The sequence below is a fragment of the Vicugna pacos genome, chromosome 6, assembly GCF_048564905.1.
Source record: "Vicugna pacos chromosome 6, VicPac4, whole genome shotgun sequence".
NCBI classification, from domain to species: Eukaryota; Metazoa; Chordata; class Mammalia; order Artiodactyla; family Camelidae; genus Vicugna; species Vicugna pacos.
In genome coordinates, this window is record NC_132992.1 from 71429977 (window position 1) to 71454393 (window position 24417).

Sequence of the window (24417 nt, forward strand, 5' to 3'; positions counted from 1 at the left end):
TGTGTCATCTCTTTTTAGCTGAAGTGTTCAAGGCCATGGGCACGAGCTGAAAAGACAGCAGTGTCTGTGGCGTTACCAGTTGCACCGATCACCTCCCGACATGAAAGCCTTTCTCCCTACGAGTCTGTGCCCTTCCATAGGCTCTCCCTCGAGATCTCCCCAAAGCTTTGCCAGAGAGGGCAAAGAGGAAGAGCCACCCGTGGGCTGGTTACGGTGAGACCAGCAGCTCACAGACTATGTCTCCTCTTCTGTGGTGTGTCCACATTTAGAGAACAGCAAACACCTCTGACACACTACAGCAGGGCCACTGAGAACCAATCAAAAAAGCAAGGTGAGCTATGAGGAGTCCTTAGATCAAAGGCACCGTGCAAAGCCTAAGAGATGCTAACTCATTCTCATCCTTGTCATTGACGCTCGGTGCAGATTTATACAAGGTTTATTGCTAGTTCCTTGAAAATGTTCCTGCCAGGTTTTTGTTGGGAAAGCTAAGTCTTTTTCTTTGCAGGATTTTGTTCATTCATTTCCTAGACTCAGTTGGGTTCCAATTGGACCAGCCTAGTAGAGCACCACCCCAAAAATACTTGGAGAAATATGGAGGAAAAAGTCTTCTCCTGAAACAGCCACTCCTATGCAGACGCCACGGGACCTAAGAGATTCACAGTAGTGATCACTTAATCACACATTTACATACAAATACATTTTTGCCTGACCCGTAGGATTTCTGAACAGCCTCCCATCCAAGTACTTCGCAGGCTCAGCAAACTTGACAAAGCTGCCAATGTAAGGCTCATTCAGGGTGGCACATCTCAAGGTCACACAGCATTTCTATGCTTTACTAACGTCTTTTCATATATGACCTCACCTCTGCTTCATTTTCTGGGGGCCTCCTGCATCATCCCCACGTGGCTGTGGGCTGGGCGGGGGGCATCCATTCCTCTCTGGTCCAGCCCTGAGCAGCCCTCCCTGCTGCACTGGCTGACAGTTGAAATGCAGAGAGGAGGTCAGACTGATGGCCCAGGCCACACAGCTCTGATCATCGACAGACATAGATATAACCAAGTCAGAAGTCGTGACTGGTGCCCGAGAAAAATGGAATGATCTACTGGTATTGAGCCCAGGTTGGATACACCAGCCCCTATATGATCTCATGCAAGTTAACTTTGCCTCTTTCCTCCCTCAGTTTCTTTGTCTATAAAATGGAGTTGATAACAGTGCCATCTCCTAGGGTTGTGGTGAGGATCACAAGTGTTAACGCATGCCCAGTGCCTGCACTCTCCCCAACTGATAAAAGGTGCTCCTTAAATTGTAGTTTCTTTTCCTTTCCCCCTAGGGCCGGTCTGGGAGGCCCCACAGCCCTGGAACTTTAGCAATGAAAGGGGCTTAGGGATTACCTTGTACAGTGGGCGGTTTCCAGACTTTTAGATTTCAATCATTAATAAAATGGGGGGAAAATTGGAGGAACTTGAGAGCTGCTGACATTTTATTTGCAGGTAAGGGCACACAAAATAAGTGTATGAAGACTACAATCTACTGTTTTTACTTCATAAAAGAAAAGAATCTTAACCACCGTTTTTTTTTTCCTTAAAGGAGGAAGGGCATAATAGCCAAATAAATTTAGCTTTGTAAAAACTCTTTACATTGTCTTCTCTGAAAACATCACAGACCAATGTTAAGGAACCTCTGCTCTTCAAGCCATGCCCTCACTTTATGGATGAGGCAACTGAAGCCTAGAGGGGTGAAGTGACGTGCCCAAGGTTACACAGTGGGTGCCATGTCTTAGTGCTGTCTAGGACAACAGCCCTGGACATGAGTGATCCTTTCATGTGGCAGAGACAGGTGTCCTGGGCTGAGAGTTAAGACATCTGGGCTCTATTTTCAGCCATTTGCCCTCAAGTCATACTTTCTGCATTTTCTGCTTTTCTAAAATGGGGACAGTAATGGCCCCCTCACTAAAGACTGCTGTGAAAGAACGTAATGAAAGAAGAACTTCAAAAGTGCTCAGAGATGCATGCCAGGGCATTACAGAGTCAGGTATTAGGAGTGAAAAATCTCTGTCTATGATTTACTTGAAAGCATTTTAGCCAACAAAAATAGATGTAGCAAATATGGCAACATATTAACAGTGGTTAAATCCAAGTGATGGATATATAGATGGCTATTGTTATGCTAGACTCTCCACTTTTCTGCACACTTGAAATTTTTCAAAATAAACATTCGGTCATAAAGAAAAGTAATCTGGCAAGGTAAATGGAAGAGATGGTGTTACTCACAGAGAAGACGCCCTCAGGGAGGTCCAAGTCCTGGGCTCTTCAGCCAGGTGGGGCTCGCTGCCCCAGGAGCTGGAGCAGGGCATTCACCAGCCTTGGGCACACAGAGCCATGGTCAGGAAGTGATTTTGGTTTCCCTGCTTCCTCCCCAGGCAGGCCTGGTGCCTGTGGCTGGGTGATGGAAGCCTCCCACCTCTTCTCAGTGCAAGGCACCATCTGACAGACCCAGCCCTACTGCAGCCTCTGGCATTAGGGACAGTGGGGGCTGCCTAGCGCAGCCAACCAGTGTGGGGGGCTTATGAATATGCAGATAGAGGCCAGAGCTGGTTGGCTGCCCCCTGCCACCTCCCACCCCAACTCAGATGCCCAGAAAAGCCAGCTCAGAGAGGACCTTCCTGAAATGTCATCTCTTCTGTCCTTGCCAAAGGACTTAGAGAGCCCCTTGAAATTTTGAGTAGTGAATTACCCAGCTTCTCCCATTACACTGGCCTCCAGCAGGGAGTTCCTGACCCCTGCTTCTAAATTCCCAAGCAAGACAGCTCCAAAGTGAACATCTTTCTCCCTGTTCCTCAAGCATCCTGAGGATACTGAAACCAGCCCAGTACCAAAATATGGCATCTCAGCCCTTCGGGAAGGAGAGGCTGTGTGGCTTCTGCCTCCCGCAGAGGTCTGAACACTGTTGGGGAGACTGTCTGCTGGGCCATAAGTCCCCTTCTCTGGCAGAGCTGGAGAGAACTCACTGCCCAAATCACTTATCCCAAACATCACTTGAATTTTGCCAACTTCTTCAATTTGGAGAGCGATGTGAATGTTGTGAAATACAGCAATGAAAATCAATGAACTAAAGTTCAATTCGACATGGTTAAAACATAATGCTGAGTGAAAGAAGTAAGTCACAGAATGACACAGGCACTGTGATTCCATTTGTTATGTTTAAAAATAGGCCAAGAATTTCTAGATTTTTGCTGAGTATTCATCTTATCCATTATTTTTAATTGCAATTAAAAAAAGAGATAGAAAAATGAACTCTAGGTATCATGAATAGTAGAGTGAATATAAGATATAGTCTCTATTTTATGGACCTTAGGCTGTAGCCTCATCTACCATCTGGTCAATAATATTCAAAAAGTATAAGCAAGGATGTGAGTGTATAGCTCAGACAACACTTATGAATATTGGGGGATTTCAGGTAAGGGAAAAGAATGCTGTGTGTGTTATTTAAACTGAGCTGCCCTCTCTGTGATGTTTTTCTTTAGCTGAGCCATTTATTCTTCCATGTTTTTTCTTACATAATTTGAAAGTAAATGCATCTCTTCCTTAATTTAAAGAATAGACAAAAACGTGTATGGTTTAGGACACATCCATATTGAAGCTACTATGAAAGCAAGGGGATGGTTAATACATAATTCAGTACAGTGGCAGTTAACTCTAGGAGGACCAGCAAGGAGGGCCACACAGGGCTTTGCCATTTCTTAAGCTGCATGGTGAGTTTGATTATTCCTTTTATTATTTTTTCTTAAATTATACACATGTATTTATTTATACACCCTTTTGAATATATATTTTATAATAAAATTAAAAAATGTTTTTCTTTTGAACACGGCCATAAACACAAGTTTATGAACTTGTATTCATAAACACCTGCCCCAATGGATGATGCTGTGTCCTGGGAGGCTCCAAATAGGGAAGACGGTGTGAACTTCTTGGAAGACGGTGTGGACCTTGGACTCCACAGAAGCTCATTATGTGAATCTCAAGGAAATCAGTTTCAACCTTTATCCTGTGAGAGGGACTTTGCACGCTACTCTGTGTGTGTGCGTGCATGTGTGCACTCATGGCTGTGTGTGTTGTCTAAGACTCTAGCATCTAATTAACTTGAGAGATCACTGAAACTCCAGAAGGATGCTTTGCCACATTACTGAGGCCTGAGCTTCTAAACTCTCAGTAAGAATCTCAAAAAATAATTATTTAAAACTGAAAAAATTAAGTAGCTATCTAAAAAATATTAACAGTAACCTCTGCAAAGGCTTGCCATATCTCCTGATTACTGTTTTTGGACTCTTTAGCTGCATCCAGCAGTGTTGTCAGCAGGGCCGTATTTAGTCATTCCACTTGGGTCTATTGGGTGCCGACAGAGTACTAGACACTGTCCTGTGCATGGGATTCAGGAAACAGAGTCATCTCTTTTCTTCTGCTGCTCTGCCAGTAGCGGAGACACTCAAGTAAAAGGGACATTATAATGCAATGTAGAGATACAGACACAATGCTTTGGAAGAACAGAAAAGATATGTGTTAACCCTGCCAGAGGGAATTAGAAAGGGATTCAAAAGATATTTGGAGGATGACTAGGAGATCCCAGGCAAACAGGAGTTGGGAGCCGCCCGGGCAAAGATGTGGAGTGAAAGCATTAAAGCCACTGTGCGAATGTGGGTGGGGAGGTAGGGTGAGGATCAGTACATAGCCAGAGGCCAGGTTATCAGGTGCCTGGCCACCTTGAGGAGTTTGGACTTTATCCTCCTGACAGAGAGAAGCAACTGGAAGACTTTAAGCAGGGGAGTGATAGGATTAGATTTGCATTTCAAAAGAATCTTTGACACACCTGTGGAGGATGAGTTAGAGAAAGTGAGAGTGGAAGCCTAGCTCCTCTCAGGAAGCTTTTAAAATAATCCAGGTAAAGGATGCTGAGGACTTGATCAGGGGCAGCGGCAGGGCCAGGATGTTTTCTCTATTTCTAGTTAGGGCTTCTGCCCATCCCTCCAGAATTACAGTGGAAGTGCTTTCAGGGTATGAGTGAGTGAAGGCACCATAAAGTTCCTAAGAACCAGGCAAGATGACTCAGCTAAAGAAAGTGACTCATTCATTCATTCTTAATTCAATCAGCAGCTTATAGAACACCCTTTCTATTAGGAAGGTGAACTACATAAGTGAATATCCAGGGGCCTAGGGCTTTAAGAGACGGAGAAACTAAAGAGTAGAGGGGTGTTACGTGCTTTCGCTTTGAAGGTAGGTACCAGGCAGCATGATCTGCCCCAAACTGGGAGGTCCACAAATTTAGCCCAAAAATATATATAGCACACCAAAACTATGACAGTCTTTTTCCTAAGCTGGGGCTGCGTTACACTTCAAAAACAAACAAAAAAACTCATAAAGAAAGAGATCAGATCTGTGATTACCAGAGGTGAGGCAGGGGAGAATTGGATGAAGGCAGTCAAAAGGTATAGGCTTCCAGTTATAAAATAAATAAGCACAACGGATGTGATGTACGTCATGATAAATATAATTAGCACTGCTGTATGTTATATATGAAAGTTTTTAAGAGAATAAATCTTGAGTTCTTCTCAAAAGAAAATTTTAAAAAAATTTAATTTTGTACCTATATGAAATGAGGGGTGTTCACTAAACTTTTTGTGATAATCACTTCATGATATACATAAATCAAGTCATTATGCTATATACCTTAAACTTATACAGTGATACATGTCCGTTATATCTCAATAAAACTGTCGTTTAAAAAACGCTTCTGGGAATACAGCAGTGAACAAGACAGACAAGGACCCTAATCTCATGGAGTTTATATTCTAGGGGTAGAGTGACAAATGAACAGCCTCCAGAAAGCACAGGATGTATTGGGAACAATTAGCTTGGCTGGACAGAGTTGGAGTAGGGACTAGGGAAGATCAGGAGATGTCTCTGCAGAAGTAAGCCTATTTGGTTAAGATCTTCAGCTCGGCTGAAGGGCAATGGGAGCCCTTTAGATGTTCTTTGGGGCTCTGTCTCTGTTACAGGGTGAGGGAGGGAAGTGACTATTGCCTTTTTTCTTTTTTTTTTGAGGAACCTGAGGCTTAGCGAGGCAATGTCACCTGTCCAAGGCCATACAGTCTAAGACCAGGCAGGCAAGTGGGCCAAGGTCCTAATTTGAAGCCCATGCTGCCTTCCGCTCTTTTCCCGTAGTGCTTGGGAGGAACGGCGCGGTGTTCTCGAGTCCCTGAACTGATGGGCGACACGCTCAGAGCCAGGGGAGGGCAGAACCCCGTGGCGATCTGGTCGCGGGACAGTCGTAGGCACCTTCGGGAGGATCGGCCCCGGCAGGCAAGTAGCGTAGCGGGCTCACCTGCGTGGACAGCTGGGCTGATTCTCGGCGTGCAGCCCATCGGTTCCCCCCGCCCGCCAGTGGTTCGCTCCGAACACCCCTTCCCGCGCGGCGGGTGCCGCGGCCCGCCCCGCTTCCGGTTGTTGCCGGGCCCTATATCCGGTGTCCGTCCGCCCGCCCGCCCTCCGCTCCGCCGCCGCCGCGATGCTGTCCCGGTCCCGCTGCGTGTCCCGGGCGTTCAGCCGCTCGCTCTCCGCCTTCCAGAAGGTACGGTTCTGCCGGGCCTGGGTCCCGTCGGGTGAAGAGCTCGCCAGCGGGCAGACCGGCAGCTTGGGGGCAGGGGCGTGGCGCGCCGGCCAGGCTGGGCACCAAGGGCACTGGGACGCGGAGGCCGCGGGCTGGGCGGCCCAGGGTCGCAGTTGCCCTCGGGGCCGTCTTGCAGAGCCTAGCGGCCCGTCGCCCTCCCGAGACAGCCGGTGCCTTGTCCCCTGCTGTCCCCAGCCCTCCGCGCCCTGGCGGAGGAGCCGCCCAGAGCCGCGCCCGCCCCGACACGAGTTTGGGAGGAGGCGGCGCGGAGTCCCCCCGACGGGATCCGGGGACCCGTTTTCTTTCCGTTGAAGTCACTGGATATCAGTCCCGTTGCGAAGCGAGATAGTTTGGCAGGCCTGATGTGCTGACGGACTGAGAGCCCTGGCTGTTGCCTTTGCCTTTTGGAGTCATGAGATTCACCTGTCACCAGCGCCTGGACAGCTTTGAGTCTGTACTTAAAAGAGAAAGCTGTTTCTTCCCTCCTTTCATCTTGGGTGACGTCGATAATGTCTTCTTTCTCAACAGGGGAACTGCCCTCTAGGGAGACGTTCCCTGCCTGGTAAGTTCTGCCCTTGCCGTCACCTAAAATGCTCTCCTCCTGGGCAGAGCATTGAGAAAACTGGGGTGCTAGAATTTCTCCGCATCGTGTTGAGATAGGAGTGAAACAAAATGCTGTTTAATAACAGCTACTATTTATTCGTTTAGCACCTAGTTACTGAATATCTGTGTGTCAGGCACTGTGCTAGGCACTCGCTAGGGCTACAGCAGTGAACCATTCTCGCCCTCCTGGAGCTTACAGTCTAGTGGGAAAGACAAAGTGTAAATTGCTAAATAAATGAACTATCATGAATCTTGGTTAAATGCCAAGAAGGAAACAAGTGAAGCTGGACACTAAAGCTGTGACCCAGAGGATCACATGACAGGCCAGCTGGATGAAGAGCAGAAGGAATGGCAATAGCATGTACAAAGCCCCAGAGGAAGGAAAGAGCTTGGCAGTATTTTGGAACTGGAAAAAAGGTGATTTGGCCAGAGTATTTTGGTTAAGGGAGAGAGAGGCATGAGATAGAAGATGATGTAGAGACTAGTGGAAAGAATTTAGGTTTTAACCCAATAATCTTGTATATGCCTGGCATAAATATTTGTTAAATGAGTTTATCTTATTGTGGACATTCTGTGTGCCAAGCACTGTTCTGAGTCTTTCCGGGCATTTTTTAGTTAATCACCCGGATACACTAAAAGAGATGTTTTCTGTTTTACATATGCATAACTCAAGGCTAAGAGAGGTTAAGTGCCTTGACCAAGGAAAGTCACTTAGCCAACCATTGGTCAACCAGTTCTACCTACTCCTCAGCCTGAACTTCTAACCACCATGTTATCATTTACTCATGTAATCAATGATCATTGACTCTTACTACATGCTGTGCTCAGTGACAGGGATACAGATGGTGCCTACCCTCCAGGATCTTAAGGGCTACCTAGAGAGACAACAAATACATATTTATGCACACTTAAGGATATAATTACACTGTGATTACTGTGAATGAGAAATATGGAGTGTAATGAGAGGGTGGGATGATGTAGCCCAGCTTGAGAGGGTGAAGGGTGCACTCGCAATGTCAGCAAAGGCTTCCCCAAAGAAGTGACATTTAAGCCAAGTTTTGGAGAATATATAGGAGTTGGCCAAGAGAATAATGTTGCAGGCAAAGGGAATTGCTCATGCAAAGGTTTTCAGGCAGGAAGGGACTTGGGTCATAGAAATGGAAAGGAAGCCTGTCTGGGAGGGCTGGACAGAAATGTGTAAAGTTTTTGGACTTTATCCCAAGAGTCATGAGATCATAGGCAGCTAGCATAATGTTAGCTCGTAGTGGACTCTCAATAATAAACTTTTTAACTTGGAATCCTGAAAAATGTCAGTAAACATTTTTTCCATTTTATAGATAGGCAGGACAATGGGAAGAGCCATGGACTTGGGGTTTGCATCATGGTTCAGGGCTTCTCCTTGTGCTAGTCACTTGACCTCCAGAAGCCTTGTATGAAATGGGAATAATGGCAGATGGTCGTTCCACTTCAGGGAGTTGTGAGACAACGAAAATCAAAATGAGGTGAAATAAGTGAAAGCTTTTTATAAGCTCTAAAGCACTGTACAAATGAAACTTGGCTGTAGGGTGAAATTTAAATTGGACTTAAATGGTTCCAAAAATCAGTGTGGGCTGCTGGCTATTCTAGCTCAAAGGCATACTTGGGATTTGTACTGCAGAGTCTTTGTCTACTGGACACAGAAGTAACTTGACCTGGAACCCTGGGGATGTTTGTGAGGAGATGGGCACAAGAGAGAATTATGTCCCTTTTGGTGTCTCCTATGCCCGTGATTCAGGAAGAGTTTGTTAATAGATCTGAAAAAAGACATATGAAAGAATATATTCAGGTGAAGAAGGTATGGTAATTAGTTGTCAGTTGAGGAAATGCAGTTTTCTATGATAAGGACAGTTGGTGGGGCAGAAAGGGGCTCCGACCTTGTTGAGTGTGACCAGAGTGGAAGGTCTTGGCAAAAGTGTGGGAAGACAAACTGAAGGGAGGGGTGATGATTTGCTCAGTCCTAGAGCAAGCTGGAGACCTTGGGCCTAAAGTAGCCCTGTCTTTGCTGCTAGGGTTCAGGCAACAAGACTTCTGGCTCAGTGCATTTTAAGTAATCAGGGAAACAAACTCAGACCAAACATTCCCAGTGCTTCTCTGGTGAGGCTGTGTGTAGTCAGTCAAAGGATAAGCATTCTTGTGTCTTTTTAAACTGTATTTGAAGCCTTGGGGAGGAGAGGCATTTTATTATGAAAACATACAAGGATAATGAAAGTTTATGAATCCTATGATAATAAGATTATAGAATTCTCCCCTTTCTTCCTCAAACACGTACCCTGCAGAAACCCCACATACCTGTTCTCTACCATTACGACTACTTTGGTGGAAAAGTTTGAGAAGCAGGATTCTGTGTGATAAAGATTATATTGTTGCCTGCTGTAGATCCTTCTCTATCTCGGAGTGAGGGGGTGAACAGACTTCTTTTCCATTCCCAGCAGGTATCCTGTATTCAAGATAAGAGTTGTTTGGTTAAGAGTTGTTTTGTTTCTTGCAGGGATCTCCTTATGTCAGGGACCAGTTTACCCTGACAGCAGGAAGATTGTGTAAGTATTACTGGGGAGCACAGATATATGACACGGGGTATTTAAGACACCAGCTTGATCATTTGCCTTCACTGCCTTTCAGGACTAGAAATCAGGGTGGTTATGTTGAGTCCCTACACCTAACCTTGATGTTAATTTATGACCTATATTTGGGCTTCAGCCCAATATTAAGTGCTGGACTGGGAGTATGCCTGTCCTTAGGTGTTTAGATTATAATGAAAGTAAAGCTGAAACTCTTTATGGGAATAGTTATAGAAGGGTGCTCCTTAATATTCTGGTTGGATACAAGTGAAGCTGAAGGGCTAGAGATTACATTTATTGTGGAGATTGAGAGCATCCTTTGGTTGCATAGTTTTTCATTTTAAAAAAGTAAAAGCAAAGACTAGTCAGTTGAATCCTGGGACTTTGACTAGTTCGGAGGGAATGCTGTTAATTGCATAATGAAAAGTTTGGAGAATGGCCACCCATATGTGTTTCAGATTAACTTCTGCTTATGAATGTTGCTCAATATTGCTTTGCATTCCAAGTATTTTCAGGGTGGTGGTAAGAGGATGCTTTTTAGTTACCTGTTGAGTAGCTGTCAAGCTGCTTCCTCTACAGGGAGAGTCTTCAATGATGGGTCAGCAGATTAGCTCCTTATGGACTGTGCATCGCAGTGTTTTGTTTCTTGTTTTTTTATTGAGAAAATGATGCACATGCTACTAGAAGTGTGAATTCCTGTGTGTGGTTTTTTTTTTTTGGAGGACAATTTGGCATTCATAAATCTTTGAACCATGTGTACCTTTTGATCTAGCAGTTTCATTTCTAGGAGTATATACTGAAGAACTCATAGTATACCCATACTTCTTTCAAAATGACCAAACAATAGGCGATTGGTTAAGCTATGCCATGTTAATATATCCATTCTGTAAGTGAGAAAAAGCAGGTTATAAAATGATTTCATTTCCTACTGTATAATATACTCACATTGTAAATGTTCTTTTTGCTGTTTCTGAATATTCTACTATGACCATCTAATACTTTTGTAATTTAAAAATTACTTAGGGAAATTCAAAATGTGTTACTCATTTGCAGCTGAAATAAAATTGGAGCAACCACAAATGTCTATGCAATGAATACAACAAATAACCATTTGAAAGTAAAGTATTCTTAAAAACCCTAAACTTTGTGGGATGAGGATCACATCTTCAAAATACAAAAACATAGACCATACAGAATGCAGAAATATAATAATTGTTTTTGCGTTGTGTATAGTCTTTTTCTGTGAGTAAGGTACCCATTTTATTTAAAAATCTTCTGTTGTAAAACTATTTTTGGTTTTGTTTTTATTTAATAGGTTATATCTTTATATGGTTCAAAAGTAAAGAGAGTACCCATGAAAAGACTTTCTCCTTGTTCTCCAGTGCCACCAAGTTCCTCTTCCCGGAGACAGCCAGTGCTCCAGGCTCTTGGGTGTCCTCAAAGAGCAGACTCTGTGTTTGCACATTGTCTGTTAGTTCTTGCCCATGAACACGTACCTATACATGGTTATAAACTGCATTTTTAAATAACATACATTTTTCCTCTTGACTTTACTTAGGACATACAGTTATTTTGATGTTATAAAAGTAAAAATATCAAAAGGTAACTTAAATCTGTTTTACTTTTCTGTTACAAAGGTGCTTGTGGTACAATATTCAAGCAATCCTGAAGTGTAGAAAGTGAAAATCCAAATCACTGTTCCAAAGTGTATGTGTATATAATAGATAACCATAGATAACATGTATCTCTACATCTCCCGCTCTTCAGTAGTAACCCCTATTAATGGTTTTGTGCATAAAAGGTAGTATCATTTTCCAGTTTACATTGTTTAAAGTTAATGCCATATCAGAAAATACCTTTTCCTGGGTTCAATGCCCAGTACCTCCATTAAAAAAAAAAGAAGAAAATACCTCAGTCTTCTGAAGTTCCTCTTTAATGAGTCCAGAATGGACTCATGTGTTGCCTCATGGTGAGAACAGACCAGGAAATACCATATGAGTTTTTTTGTTTGTGGGCTTTTTTTTTTTTTTTTTTTTGGTTCATGTAACACCTTGTTCTACTTGTTGGCTGTCTCATCTTGCTATTTTATCTGAATTTCTGGACAGAAATTCTCTTGTATGTGGCACAATAGCATGTACCCTGAGGGCACATAATTTATCTTACTTGGATTTAGTTGAGAAAAGACCTAAATCAGGAAGCTAAGCCTTTTTCATGGTTGCACAGAGGACCAAGATGCTTATCTTTTTCTTCAAAGACCCAAATGTAAGTCTGTTCTGTGAGAGCTTGTATTTCAGTGCAGCACAGGGTCCTAGACTCGCCCAAGGAACTCACTGCTTAAGGTACCCAAGTCATCCAGGCTCTGCTCTAGACCTACCAAGTTAGAATTTTCTGGGAATGGGGCTTGAATATGTGTGCTTTGAAAAAAGTTCCTACAAGTAGCACTGATGGGTACCCCTAGTCAGGAATCACTGATCTGAAGGGAAGGTGATTCATGGAGCCTTATCTCAACTAAAATGTGAGTGGTTCATCTACTGAAGGAGTTTACATTTATGTTTGTTTTGTAGCATTAACAACAGTAGTGTCTTCAGTATTCGCTTCTTCAGAACTTCACCTGTATGCAGTAAGTACCTGCCTTCAGTTCCCTGCCTTCTTGGGAATGGAGTTTTACTGGGAAGAACAACAATTGACTGAATTTAATCAAAGAAAATTAAAAAGGAAAAACATGGACTATGTGGTGTTTTTCTTTTCCTAGAGGATGATGTGATTACAGTCAAAACCCCAGCATTTGCAGAATCAGTCACAGAGGGGGACGTCAGGTGGGAGAAAGGTAAGATTTAGTGCCCTCTCACTTAAGTTTAAATACTTTTGAAAAGTCCTTTTTACTCCCTGATCCCAATGATAATCAGTGGAATCTATGGCTTCACCCTTTACACAGTATACTTTCTCCTGGCCTGTAGGAAAGGGGTCTTGTAACATACCTGCCAAAGGGATTTTATGGCTACTGGATGTGCCCTCCCTGCCCCGCCCCACTAACAGGTAGGCTTTGTCTTTTCAGCTGTTGGAGACACAGTTGCAGAAGATGAAGTGGTTTGTGAGATTGAAACTGACAAGGTAGGCTTGTCTATATTAGTGCCAGTTTTTCATGGTCTCTTCTTGGTTTTTTATCCCAATGAAAGGAGCAGGGACTTAGCTGTTGTTAAAGATAGTTTTTAACTGGCTCTAACCTCAGTTGTAGAAGTGTTGGAATAGCTAATTAAAAAGAAAAAAAATGTTAAAAGTTTAATTTTAGACTGTTCTAGGTACATATACTATGTACCTTAATAGCTTTAGTTTTATAGCTTTGTGCACGAGCTGTTTCCAGGTGTTTTTCATGTATCACTTGGAAACATGCTAACAGAATCTTGCTTTAATGTTTCTGAAAAAGGACAGAAAGGGTGAATCTTCACAGTAGTATTGATTACTCTTACTCTGAAAGTGTGGGCCTTGGTATTTCTATATGCAGAGTCTTATAAAACTGTTACAATACTTGTAACTCATATTTGAGACTGTATACGATTAATTTTCTAATGCTGAGTAAAAATTTTGTCTCTGTCTCCATCTGTCTTCCTTTACAAGACATCTGTGCATGTTCCATCACCAGCAAATGGCGTGATTGAAGCTCTTTTGGTACCTGATGGGGGAAAAGTAGAAGGAGGCACTCCTCTTTTCACACTCAGGAAAACTGGCGGTAAAGAAGTTCTCCTGGTTGTCAAGGTCTCCAGTGTTTCCCCTTGGAATTGGATCTGAGCAAAACATACTAATTCTGTGATGCCTTAGAAACCGTTTGGCATTCCCTCTGCCCTTAGCAAGGCAATAAGAGGGGAGATATTTCTATCATGTGAACTTTAAATAAAATTTCAAAAGAAAAGAGGTATTAAAAAAATAAACCTCACAGTACTGTTATTTCTTGTGCTGGACCTTTTCTTAAGTAGAAATGAAGATTCTAAAGACAGTGTTTTTTCTTTTTTCCCCCTCTCCCCAGCCCTGGCATCAGAATCACATGGGGGCTTTAAAAATAATACAAATGCCTGGACTCCGTGTCTTATGGATTTTGATATTTTAAACCTGGGATAATCAGATCCTGGTTATCCATCATAGATAGCTTTTGTTGTTTTAATGCTCCTCAAGTCATTCTGATACACAGCCAGGGCTAGGAGCCACTATTATACAGTGGGAAGCAGCAATATTTCATCATGTCCATTATGAAGAATTTGGTATAGTTTTTTCACATCTATTCTCTTATAACACTTTTAGGGAGGGTTGAATTTCTCTTGGAAGGAAATGAGAAATAAAGAAATGAATTTGTACTGGATCTTACAAGTTAGTATTAAGTTAGTACACGATAGTTAAGTATAAGTTAGAGATTAGATTTGATTCTGAGTTAAATGCTATGACTACTAAAGTCTGTTTTTTTCTCATTATTAAAATAGTAAAGCAGACAGATGGTAGATGACATCATTAAGACTGATCAGAGCAAGCCCAGGAGCCCAGAACGGAAAGAATATACAGTAGAAGGCTAGGGAATAAGGTTCATTCTTCTAGTTGAAGAATCCCAACTTCTGATCATTCCTTAAGAGAATGTTCTTGTAATTAAAATACAAACCCAGATGTGATACCCAAATGGGTTAAATCAAAATAAATATTTAAAGTTATGAGTTTATTGCTTGACCACCTTATTGTTTTATGAGAGCCATCCTGGATGAAATGCTTTGAAGTCTTAAGTCTGAACGTGCCCTTGATTATTTACACTTTTATTTTTTAATACTTGAGTATTCTTCCACATGTGGTATTAACATAGAAGAGGATACAATCAGTATCACCATAACTAGAAATGTGTTGCTTCTCTGTGTGTGTTTTAGCATCTTAAATTGCCTGGATTTCTTTTGCTTTGAAGTTTACATTACCATAGACTTAGTAGGTTCTTTGAAAGTACTTGCCACATTTGACGATCCGTAGATATTTGATATCAGTAAGGCAGCTGAATTAAGTCTGTTATCTAATGTAGGACATCCAAGAGCCCTGGGGAGTAGAATGGTACCTTGTATCATTCTGTGTATCTCAGAGCCTTGCGTATATAGTAAATACTCAGGAAGCATTTGCTAACTGATGGGAGATAGAGCTTTTCCTACCAAAGTTCTGCTTAATATCTGCAATTTGGTTGTTTTCCATTTCAGATAGTGCCAGTGGCATCTATTTTCCTTGTTTTCTAGCTGCTCCTGCGAAGGCCAAGCCAGCTGAAGCTCCTGCTGCCGCAGCCCCAAAACCAGAGCCTGCAGCCTCAGCAGTTCCTCCTCCGCCTGCAGCGTCTATACCGACTCATATGCCACCAGTGCCCTCGCCCTCACAACCTCTTACTAGCAAACCGGGTATGTCTCCTCCTCCCATGTGTCTTTATGTGGGAAGAACATCTCATCTAATGTCATGTTCCCTCACAGGGCAAAGTGTAAGACTAATCATGGCTCTGAACAGCTCTGTTGGCTGCTTTGTAAAAGTAACTCTACACTTTGTATCAGAAGACCTGGGTTTGCATCCCAGCTTTCTGTTTATAGCTGTGTGACTTCAAGCTAGTTATTTAGCTTCTCTGAGAAAAATGCTATAGCCTCAAAAGTTTGTTCATTTGTGAAATAGGTATGATGCTACCTCAGCATCTCTTGCAGATTAAGTGATAGTTTGGTGTGAAAGCACTGGCTTATCCTCAAGTGAATATTTCTCACTTTCTGATGCAGTGTGCTCTCCATTTTCAGTGTCTGCAGTAAAACCAACTGCTGCCCCTGCAGTAGCTGAGCCAGGAGTTGGCAAGGGTCTGCGTTCAGAACATCGGGTAAGCCTCTGAGGACCACTTCCAAGAAAGAGGCAGAGGGATAGTGTTGAGATGAATGGAGTGTGGGTCTGCTGTGCCTACCTTCGAGTGGCCGGAAGCTGATCCCTTGATCTTGACAAGGAAATTGAGTTTAGGAAGTGACTTATTCAGTCATGTAACTGTCAAATGATAGGACTAGAACGTGAGGTCTTCTGAACACTTGCCCACTGGTTTTCCCCACTGTATTATGCTACCACTGAAATGCCACGGGTGAGTAAAATATATGCAGGGGGTAATAGCCTAGTAACACATCCCCCCCATTCCATGATAACACACAGTTCAGAGAGGTGGTTTAGTGGGCTCTATTCCCATACTTCCGGATACTTGGCTGAGGGCTACACAGTGGCAGTCGGGCAGACGTAAAACCTCAAGGAAATATGGTCAAGAGTGTGGGTTCCTCTGCCTGAGAATACCTCCTAAAAATACTGTAGCCTCAAAAGTTTGTTGCTTGTGAGTTTCCATTCCACAAATAGGTATTTTCATGCAAGTCTTTACCACCAGAAGTTGCCCTTTCTGTAATGACTCTTGGGCTGGCTAGCACTACACCACACTCCTCTTTTCCATAAATTAGTTTTAGTTTTTAAATCAAACCATTTCCTGGGCCTCTATTATTGGTCTCACTTCAGGCACATCTGAGTGAGTTTTGTCTGCATTTCCTTGTTCTTGCTCAGAGGAGCAAGGCTGCCACAGGAAAGAGGAATCCTAGATCTTTCCCTGTATTTAGATTATACTATAGTCCTTATTATCCACTCCTGGCAAGCCAAGTGCTCCCTCAGACTAAGTCGGAAGGGCTAGGCTCAAAGAGACAGGGTTAGCAATAGTTGTCCCACTTTCTCTTTCAGGAAAAAATGAACAGGATGCGGCAGCGCATTGCCCAGCGTCTAAAGGAGGCCCAGAATACCTGTGCAATGCTTACGACTTTCAATGAGATTGACATGAGGTGAGAGCTCTAGTTCTTACTCCCCATGCCCTTTTTCTTGGAGAACCACTTGAACTTGCCCAAGTCCCTACTGAGTGCTGATTCCAAAACTAACAGGAAAGACGTACTTCTTTGCACTGCTTGTTGACTTACACAGTGACCTACTGGTTTCATCTCTAATTGACTTTCCTCATACTATGCCTGGCTCCTCTGTGACTTAAAAACTTAGACTTTTAGACTTTTATCTTGTGATTTCTGATAAACGAGGCTGATAATAGTCTTAAACTCTGACTGCTGTCAAGCTGACAAGTAGCGATAGGGCAACCAGGGCAACAAGGCGACCCCTAGGGACAGAGAATCACTTGTCAGCATGCCCAGAGTCAGGGTGCCGCACCCGCTTCTTTCTCACCGAGCGCTCTTTATGTGTGTTCTAAGCGACCCAGAATTGGGGAGGTGGAAAGGCATAGGTTTGCCATATCTTTCACCTTTCCAAGCTTTAATAATGAAGTGGGAAACAAGTTGTGCTTTTAAGGAAAAAGATGTGAACAATACGGACCTGGCACAGACAGGAAAGTACAAGACACTTTTGAGAAATAATCGCTGTGAGGAATATGTGTAGGAAAGAATGGTAGAGTTGGATCCATATTTTAGAATGTTTTAAGGGCCAAGATAAGAGTTCATATTTAATACAGGGGGTAAAAATCATCAAATCTTCAGGTCATTTCTTTGATTCTTTTTGTCCAAAGTGTTTATAATCTGCTAATCTGTGTTTCATTAAGGAAATTGGTTTCCTTTGGAAGGGGTCTGAAAAGTATAAAGAGGGGAATGGTTTATTGACAGTGTGCTGTGATATTGTTCACAGCAGAGGGCTCTGTGACCCATTTCACTAGATGTCATCCATTCTGTTGTGAGTCTTGCTAACAAGAGTAGATGTCATTCAAGCCAAAGATTTGTCTTCTACCCAGAGGATGTAGGGAAGGACCTTGACTAATGAATCATAAGGGCTGCAGTTTATGTTTCAGTGCATTAGGGCCAAATTGTACACAAATTGAATTGGGCTTTGAAATTCTACCCAATTCCTTAAGACAAAACATGTAAATATTTGTGGCCTTGAAAGATGCAGTTGGCCCAACAGCTTTGATTGGAAGGTAAGTGCAGTAGCTGGATCTCCTTTCAGTAGCTAATCGAGGTGTCACTTAATGATGGCCTGGGGTCTCGCTGCAGTCAGTAATCTGGTTTGGATTGAGTGCCCTTGGGGTCTTGTGCTGATCAGCTAACCCGTAAGGGGCCTGTCTGAGACCTTCTTCTCTCCCCTATTGTCTCAGCCTCTGCCTCCAAGGGCAGAGCTCTGAAATAGAAGCTACTTAATGACCAGACAATAGCATTTGGGCAGTTTTGAGAGCATAGATGTTTATCACTTCTCTTTCCCTCTTCTGCAGCTCTTGTGTCTTGGGAACCAGTAATGTCTTTAGAGTGGTAATCCTAGCACTAAATGAGGTTAGACTCAGGAAAACAAACATTTTAAACCCAATCAGTCCCCCTAGGAAAACTTCCTTTTTCAAAAACAAAAGATCTGAAGGGGGGGGTGTTAAAGTTATACCATCTGATCTTCCGTGCTAATGCCAAATTAGGCCATTATAGGGAGAAAGGGAGAACCAAGCATTTGGGCCTGAGATAAAGTTAAATTTGATTTCCATCACGGAACTGTATTCCCATCAATACAGAGGTTTCTGCAGCAAAATGGTGGGAAAGCCATTTGCCACTAACTGCAATACATAAGTTGTACATATGTGAAAAACCAGCCTCAAAGGAACAAAGGCTGTTCATGCTGCAAAGGCTTCCCAGAGGCCTTGGTGCTTGTACTTTAAAAGCTTAGTTAGGTCCACGCATGGTCACTTTTCTAAATGCCAAAGAAGCCATGTCCATCAGACTAATCTTAAGGGCAAGAACTGTGTCTTTATTATCTTTGTATCTTGGTGCCCTGCATTGACCCCTATGTGTGGTGAGTGTTAGTACCTGTTGGAAGGAACAAGCAGATGGAAGTGCTAACTCTGGGGAGACGAATGAATCTGCAGACTTTCTCATGAGCCTAAAACAACACTGGATTTATCCATCTAGGATAGTCACGACTGCTTTGGCTCACATGAAGCCCATACCCCTGTGGGGTTTGGGGCTTTCTTTTTTTTCTTTTTCAGTCTTCACTAAGAGATGGGAGGAATGTCACGAGGGAGTCAGTCAGGTTTGGTGACATTTTGAAAGTAAATCTAACAAGAAATAAAAAAGAATGGTTCTTATTTTGTGGACTTGTTTATGCTTAAAAAATTTTTTTTCGGGATAGATGGCTCATGATTTTAGTGTAGCTAGAAGTCACTTTCTCATCTAGGGCAATAATGTTGGCGTGCTGTGTGATTGCTTGTTCATATTGTCTGTTGCTGAAATCTGTGTCTTCTGGAACATGAAGGAGCCTTGGAAAGGGCTCAGTCTACCTTAAGATAGATTGGATCCAATGCCTTTGGATCCAGGTTTTGTAAAGGAATAAAGTTACTGTGTTGACCTCTAGAGGACTATTTCAAAACTTGAACCTAGGTAAATGGTCCTAGGGAGAAAGGGAAAGAAGCTTACCCAGTTGTGTCCATGGAGTTAGAAACCAGTATGAAAGTCAAAATTGAGGCTTCATTTTGTGACCAGTTTGTTTTATAATGTGTTTTTGCAGTAACATTCAGGAGATGAGGGCTCGGCACAAGGAAGCTTTTCTGAAGAAACATAACCTCAAACTAGGCTTCATGTCGGCGTTTGTGAAGGCCTCAGCCTTTGCCTTGCAGGAGCAGCCTGTTGTAAATGCAGGTGAGTTTGTGGTGGCCAGAATCGCAGAGGTCCTGGGACGTGTGTATGAGCAAAGACCTGTTTCCACACACACAGACACAAAGATGGGGGTCAACAGATGAAGACTTCTTATTTCATACCTGTGAAAACTTGAGTACCTTCCCCAGGAGTTTCTTGACTCACCTTCCTCAGATGGCATCACAATTGCTCTCTCCCTAGTAGTTGGACAGAACAGGTTCTCTTCCCAGTGCACAGGTTGGCAGCTGCTCTGGCAACCAGCAGTTCTGAGCCAGCCCAGCTCTCCAGACTTCTCACGTCAGGGTGTCTTACCTGCAATACAACATAAACTTTGTGGGAAAGATTCTCAAGTTGTATTTTCTCATGAGCACCAGACCTAAATTTTTCGCTGCTGGTTTGCTCTCAGGGTAGCATATTAAAGCCAGACCATCCTGCTTCCTCCCGAGTCTCCTAGAAAGAGGCTTCCCTCACCCTTTGTTGAGAGTGGGCAGCAGAAGGGGCCCTTTTGTTTGAGCACTTTTTATACCTGGTCATTAGCTAAGGGAGGTCTGGAGTAGAGCTGATTAACAAGAACTTTGGCACGTTCTCTTTCCTGTGTTAGCCAGTGTGGCGATCCTTCTGAGGACTGCCGAGGAAATGGATGCTCCTGGGCTCTTGCTTAGTTGGGACTCTCGGGAGTAGTTACGATTAGTTGGTACGGGAGTAAGAGGAGTGCCAGCTGCTGCTTGTACTGCTGTGATTTTCTTGCTAGTTGGTCAGCCCACACCGTACCAAGCAGCGTGGATTTTTACTCTTTTAATGCAAATGTTTCCTCATTGGCCTAGGCCTGGGGAGTTGTATGTAATGTGTGTTTTCTCTCTCACAGTGATTGACGATACAACCAAAGAGGTGGTGTACAGGGATTATATTGACATCAGCGTTGCGGTGGCCACCCCTCGGGTATGTTGGAGTAGGAGCTGGGGAGCTCTGGTCTGAGACTCTCACCTTACCCGTGGGAAGAAGCAGACCCCTGGGAGAGATCACTTCTGTAATTCTAACTTCTTAGAAGGGAGTTTCTAGAAGAGTAACTGATGTCTAGCCATACCACATTCTTTTATCTTAATGTCGAGCCTGAATGTTTTACTCTGTTAATTACATTGAGTAATTAAGATACTCTGGGAAGGGGAGAACATTGGCTTAAATCAGGGGAGTTATAACCATAAAGGGTACTATTAATTTGCGACTGAAACACCTTTTCACTCTCATCAGGGTCTGGTGGTTCCCGTCATCAGGAATGTGGAAAGTATGAATTACGCCGATATTGAGCGAACCATCAGTGAACTGGGAGAGAAGGTAAAGTAGAAAGGACGTGTATGAGCTGCTGGGCAGGTCAGGGAAGAGAGCCTGGGGGAGGCTGGGCCAGTGAGCAGTGCTCAGGATGCTGGATACTCGCTTTGTTCCGAAAGGAGTGCGTGGCCCTGAGGACAGCAGTCAGGAGTGAGAGCTGAAGTGCAGCTGTCTGGCGGGGCTCATCGAGCTCTTACGACTGAAGAGCTCTTCAGGTGAAACCTGCTCGGAGAAGAAAAGGTCCTGGAGTCCTCTCTGGTGGAGCACTAGTCACAGGCTGCACAACTTTCATGCTAAAGCTAGAACTCGGACTGTTGATCTCAGATGTGAGCCTTCTGAACTGTAGGTGAAGAAAGCTGGGTTGACCTTATCTTTCAGTTACAAAATCTCTGTTTTTAGGCCCGAAAGAATGAACTTGCCATTGAAGATATGGATGGTGGTACTTTCACCATCAGCAACGGAGGCGTTTTTGGCTCGCTCTTTGGAACACCCATTATCAACCCCCCGCAGTCTGCCATCCTGGGCATGCATGCCATATTTGATAGGCCAGTGGCTATCGGGGGCAAGGTAGGAACCATCACCGCTTACATCAGCAGCTAGATGATGAGGAGAGGGAAGTCTGAGTAAATGCTGATTATAAAAGAGTCACTGTAATTTCAAGTATAAGTTGCATCTCTTAGTTTCTAATTAACAGCTTAAGGCACTGTTTCTCAAACTGTGTTGTGTGGAGCAGCAGCATCTGAGAACTTGTTAGAAATGCTAATTCTTGGACCCCTTCCCAGAGCTAGTGAAGCAGAAAGTACAGATGATTCTGATGCATGTTCGAGTTTGAGAACCATTGAGCTGAGAAAGCTTGCTGCTTCATTCTCTAGGTGCTATAGGGAGTGTGGGGATGCAGTTGAAGACATGATCTTGTCCCTGGGAAACAGAGGACAACAGTGCAGAGCCACCTGTAAGCTGCCAAGTTGTACGATAAGGTTTAGAGGTTTTCTGGGAGTTCAGGGAAGGAGGTCAAAGGGTCTTGAGCTGGTCCTGGATGATATGTTGGTAGGAAAATGTTTTCTGGGGCTCCTGTGTAGAACCTTTTTGGGTCACTAACTCCTTTTTAAATCTAAAAACCATAGCTCTCCCCTGGAAAATACTCATATGACAACTTTGCATACAGTTTCAGAGAATTTGTGGACCCTTACGTAAAAAAAAAATTTTTTTTTTTAAATTCTAACCCTAGAGAGGAAACTGCAGGCAGCCAGAAGTGAACAGGAACTTTTCCCTGTAGAGAGCAGACAAGTGAGAGGGCGGAGCATGGTGTTTTGTTTTGTTTTGTTTTTCCCCTTTTAAAGGCAGTTGTAAGGAGACTCCTATTTTCTTGGGTTAAGATTTGTTTTTGAGTGTGGGAGCTTTGCACTAAGGGTAGGGATTGGTCTTTGAATATATTGCAAGTATCCAGAAGCAACAAGCATAGTAGGAATGGGTCTGGAACTGGGAACTTACTTACGGGCCATGCTTTGTCATCTCTCCCCTTCAGACGGGCTCTCTCTGTCCTGCTGTAGACAAACCTGTCGAACTCTCCTCTCTGTAGGTAGAGGTGCGGCCCATGATGTACGTGGCCCTGACATATGATCACCGGCTGATTGACGGCAGAGAGGCTGTGACTTTCCTCCGCAAGATCAAGGCAGCGGTAGAGGATCCCAGAGTCCTCCTACTAGACCTTTAGGAGGAAGCCACACGCCCTACACATCGACCATGCAGGAACTGAAAACCAGTCTTCTCCCTGTCCCCTTACGGGCCCCAGGTTAGCCTGGTGACAGACAGGCATATGCTGTTGGCCTCAAGCAAGGAAACCAGGGCACTATGTAACCAGCAGTTGCAGGTCTCTTCTTTGGTGTTCCTGCCAGGCTCTCTCTCTCTCTGCACCCTTCTCTTACACTCGAATATCTTATTTCCTTAGGCTTGAGGGAGAGAGAGAGCCTTAATGGATGCTCATTAATATTCCTGCCCTTCCTCCACTAGCCCTCTGCAGAGATGATTCTGCTTCTCCCCTGTGTCAGTATACTGTAGGGAAACCACTGGCGACCATGTGATTAAGCTTCTATCTTTTGGAAGTCTGTTCTCCAGAGATGCCTAGGAGGGTGGTGTGCCTCCCAAGCTTGGAGCAGCCTCTGTCCTGCCTGTGCACGTCCTCATCCGATTCCATCTGAGTGGAGGTATTGACCACAGGCCAAGAGGTGCTGCTCTGCTTCTTAAATGGCGCCTTCATTCTCAGCTGTCAGTGACTTCAAGATGCCTCTTCTACCTCTTCCAGGAAGCACAGGCCAGGAGATTAAGGGGGTTGAGGGGATGGATAGGCAGTGTTAAGAGGGGGAGAGGGCAGATTCTCCCTGAGGTCATATGTTGTCACCGAGACAGGAGCAGAATCCAGGTCTGCCCTCACACTCTTCATCGTAGCTTTGCACCAGGAAGACCCATTTTGGCACAGCCACACACTACTGTGGTTGTGACCACCTTTCCAGGCTGCTAGGAACCATTCTACCACATTGTTCTCACTTAGAGCAGATTCTAGCACATGGCAGTGAGACAGAGCATGTCACAGCCAAGGGCTAGATGGCGCCTGGTAGAGACTGGGGTGAAGGAGGCTTCCTATGGACTGGCTCTGGTTGACTTGAGCTTCTAAATTCCATTGGTAAAAGCCTGTGGGTAAAAGGTGGCTCTGTTCCTTCCTGCATCATGGCCCTTAGGGAGCAGGGCCTTAGCTCTTCCTCTGCAGAACACAGGTCTGGGGGGAGGATGGATGGTGGTGGAAACTAGCCCAAGATTCTAGTACACAGTAGGTAAGTGGCTGATGTCACCTCTGAGGTATTGCCCGTTTTTGCTTGGGCACAATCATTGGAATTCCTTGGAGCATGATTAAATGCACATATCTTGTCATGAAAGCTACTGGGCTTCATCACTTTGTATCCAGCTGCATCCAGGCCTGAGGCTGCTGACACTTGACATGGGAGCCATTTCTTTAGTGCAGGGTGTCCATTTGTACTTTGAGAAGAGAAGCAAGGCCTGAGGGTTGGGGTGAGGGAAGGGGTGGGAACCAGTACTGAGTGCCTGCAGCATCTACTATGTCTTCACTATTCAGAACTTGTAACTAAAATATTTAAAGAAACTGATTTTAAATGCAAATTAAAGGGCAGATATTTGCAAACAGGGTTCCTGCTTCTGTACTTGTTTTGGTTACTGAGGCTGTACCAAGCCTCTAGCACTGTGATTGTCATTAGCATTGAAAGCCATAGTGTCCCCTGCCAGTCAGGAAAGTGCCCAGGCTTCCTTCTAGTGAGCCCATTGAGCTTGGCAAGCTGCACTCTTAAAGAGAAATTGGTCCCCATTCCCCTAGCCTTCCCCACCCCCACCAGGTGTGAAACCCCTTCAGACACCAACAGATTTGCATTAAAAATTTTTTTAAGATTCATTTTTAATGGAGATACTGGGGATTAAACCCAGGACCTCTTGCATGATAAGCACATACTTTACCACTGAGCTATACCCTCCCCTTGCCCCAGACATTTGCATTTTTGTGGAGG

General features: G+C 44.0%; 1 protein-coding gene and 1 long non-coding RNA gene across 2 annotated transcripts; one reads left to right on the top strand and one right to left on the bottom strand.

Annotated features, from left to right (window-relative positions):
* Positions 1-6496: 6496 nt before the first annotated feature.
* Positions 6497-24045, top strand: DLST (dihydrolipoamide S-succinyltransferase). The gene is made up of 15 exons (XM_031679247.2): positions 6497-6624; positions 7192-7225; positions 9794-9842; positions 12428-12483; positions 12616-12690; positions 12919-12974; positions 13479-13590; positions 15113-15268; positions 15647-15723; positions 16605-16702; positions 19395-19525; positions 20388-20461; positions 20771-20854; positions 21248-21415; positions 22428-24045. The coding sequence occupies exons 1-15, from the start codon at positions 6562-6564 to the stop codon at positions 22560-22562; spliced, it is 1368 nt and encodes a 455-aa protein (XP_031535107.1). The 5' UTR covers positions 6497-6561; the 3' UTR covers positions 22563-24045.
* On the bottom strand, positions 19400-22559 carry LOC116281004 (uncharacterized). The gene is made up of 3 exons (XR_004190435.2): positions 22344-22559; positions 19688-19834; positions 19400-19582 (listed from the first exon to the last, which is right to left on the bottom strand). It is a non-coding gene; the product is annotated as an uncharacterized lncRNA (long non-coding RNA).
* Positions 24046-24417: the final 372 nt, after the last annotated feature.

Coding starts and splice junctions, on each gene's coding strand:
- DLST (XM_031679247.2), top strand. CDS start 6,562: ATGCTGTCCCGGTCCCGCTGCGTGTCCCGGGCGTTCAGCCGCTCGCTC. Junction 13,591..15,112: donor CACACTCAGGAAAACTGGCG/GTAAAGAAGTTC, acceptor CTTGTTTTCTAG/CTGCTCCTGCGAAGGCCAAG. Junction 21,416..22,427: donor CAGTGGCTATCGGGGGCAAG/GTAGGAACCATC, acceptor TCCTCTCTGTAG/GTAGAGGTGCGGCCCATGAT.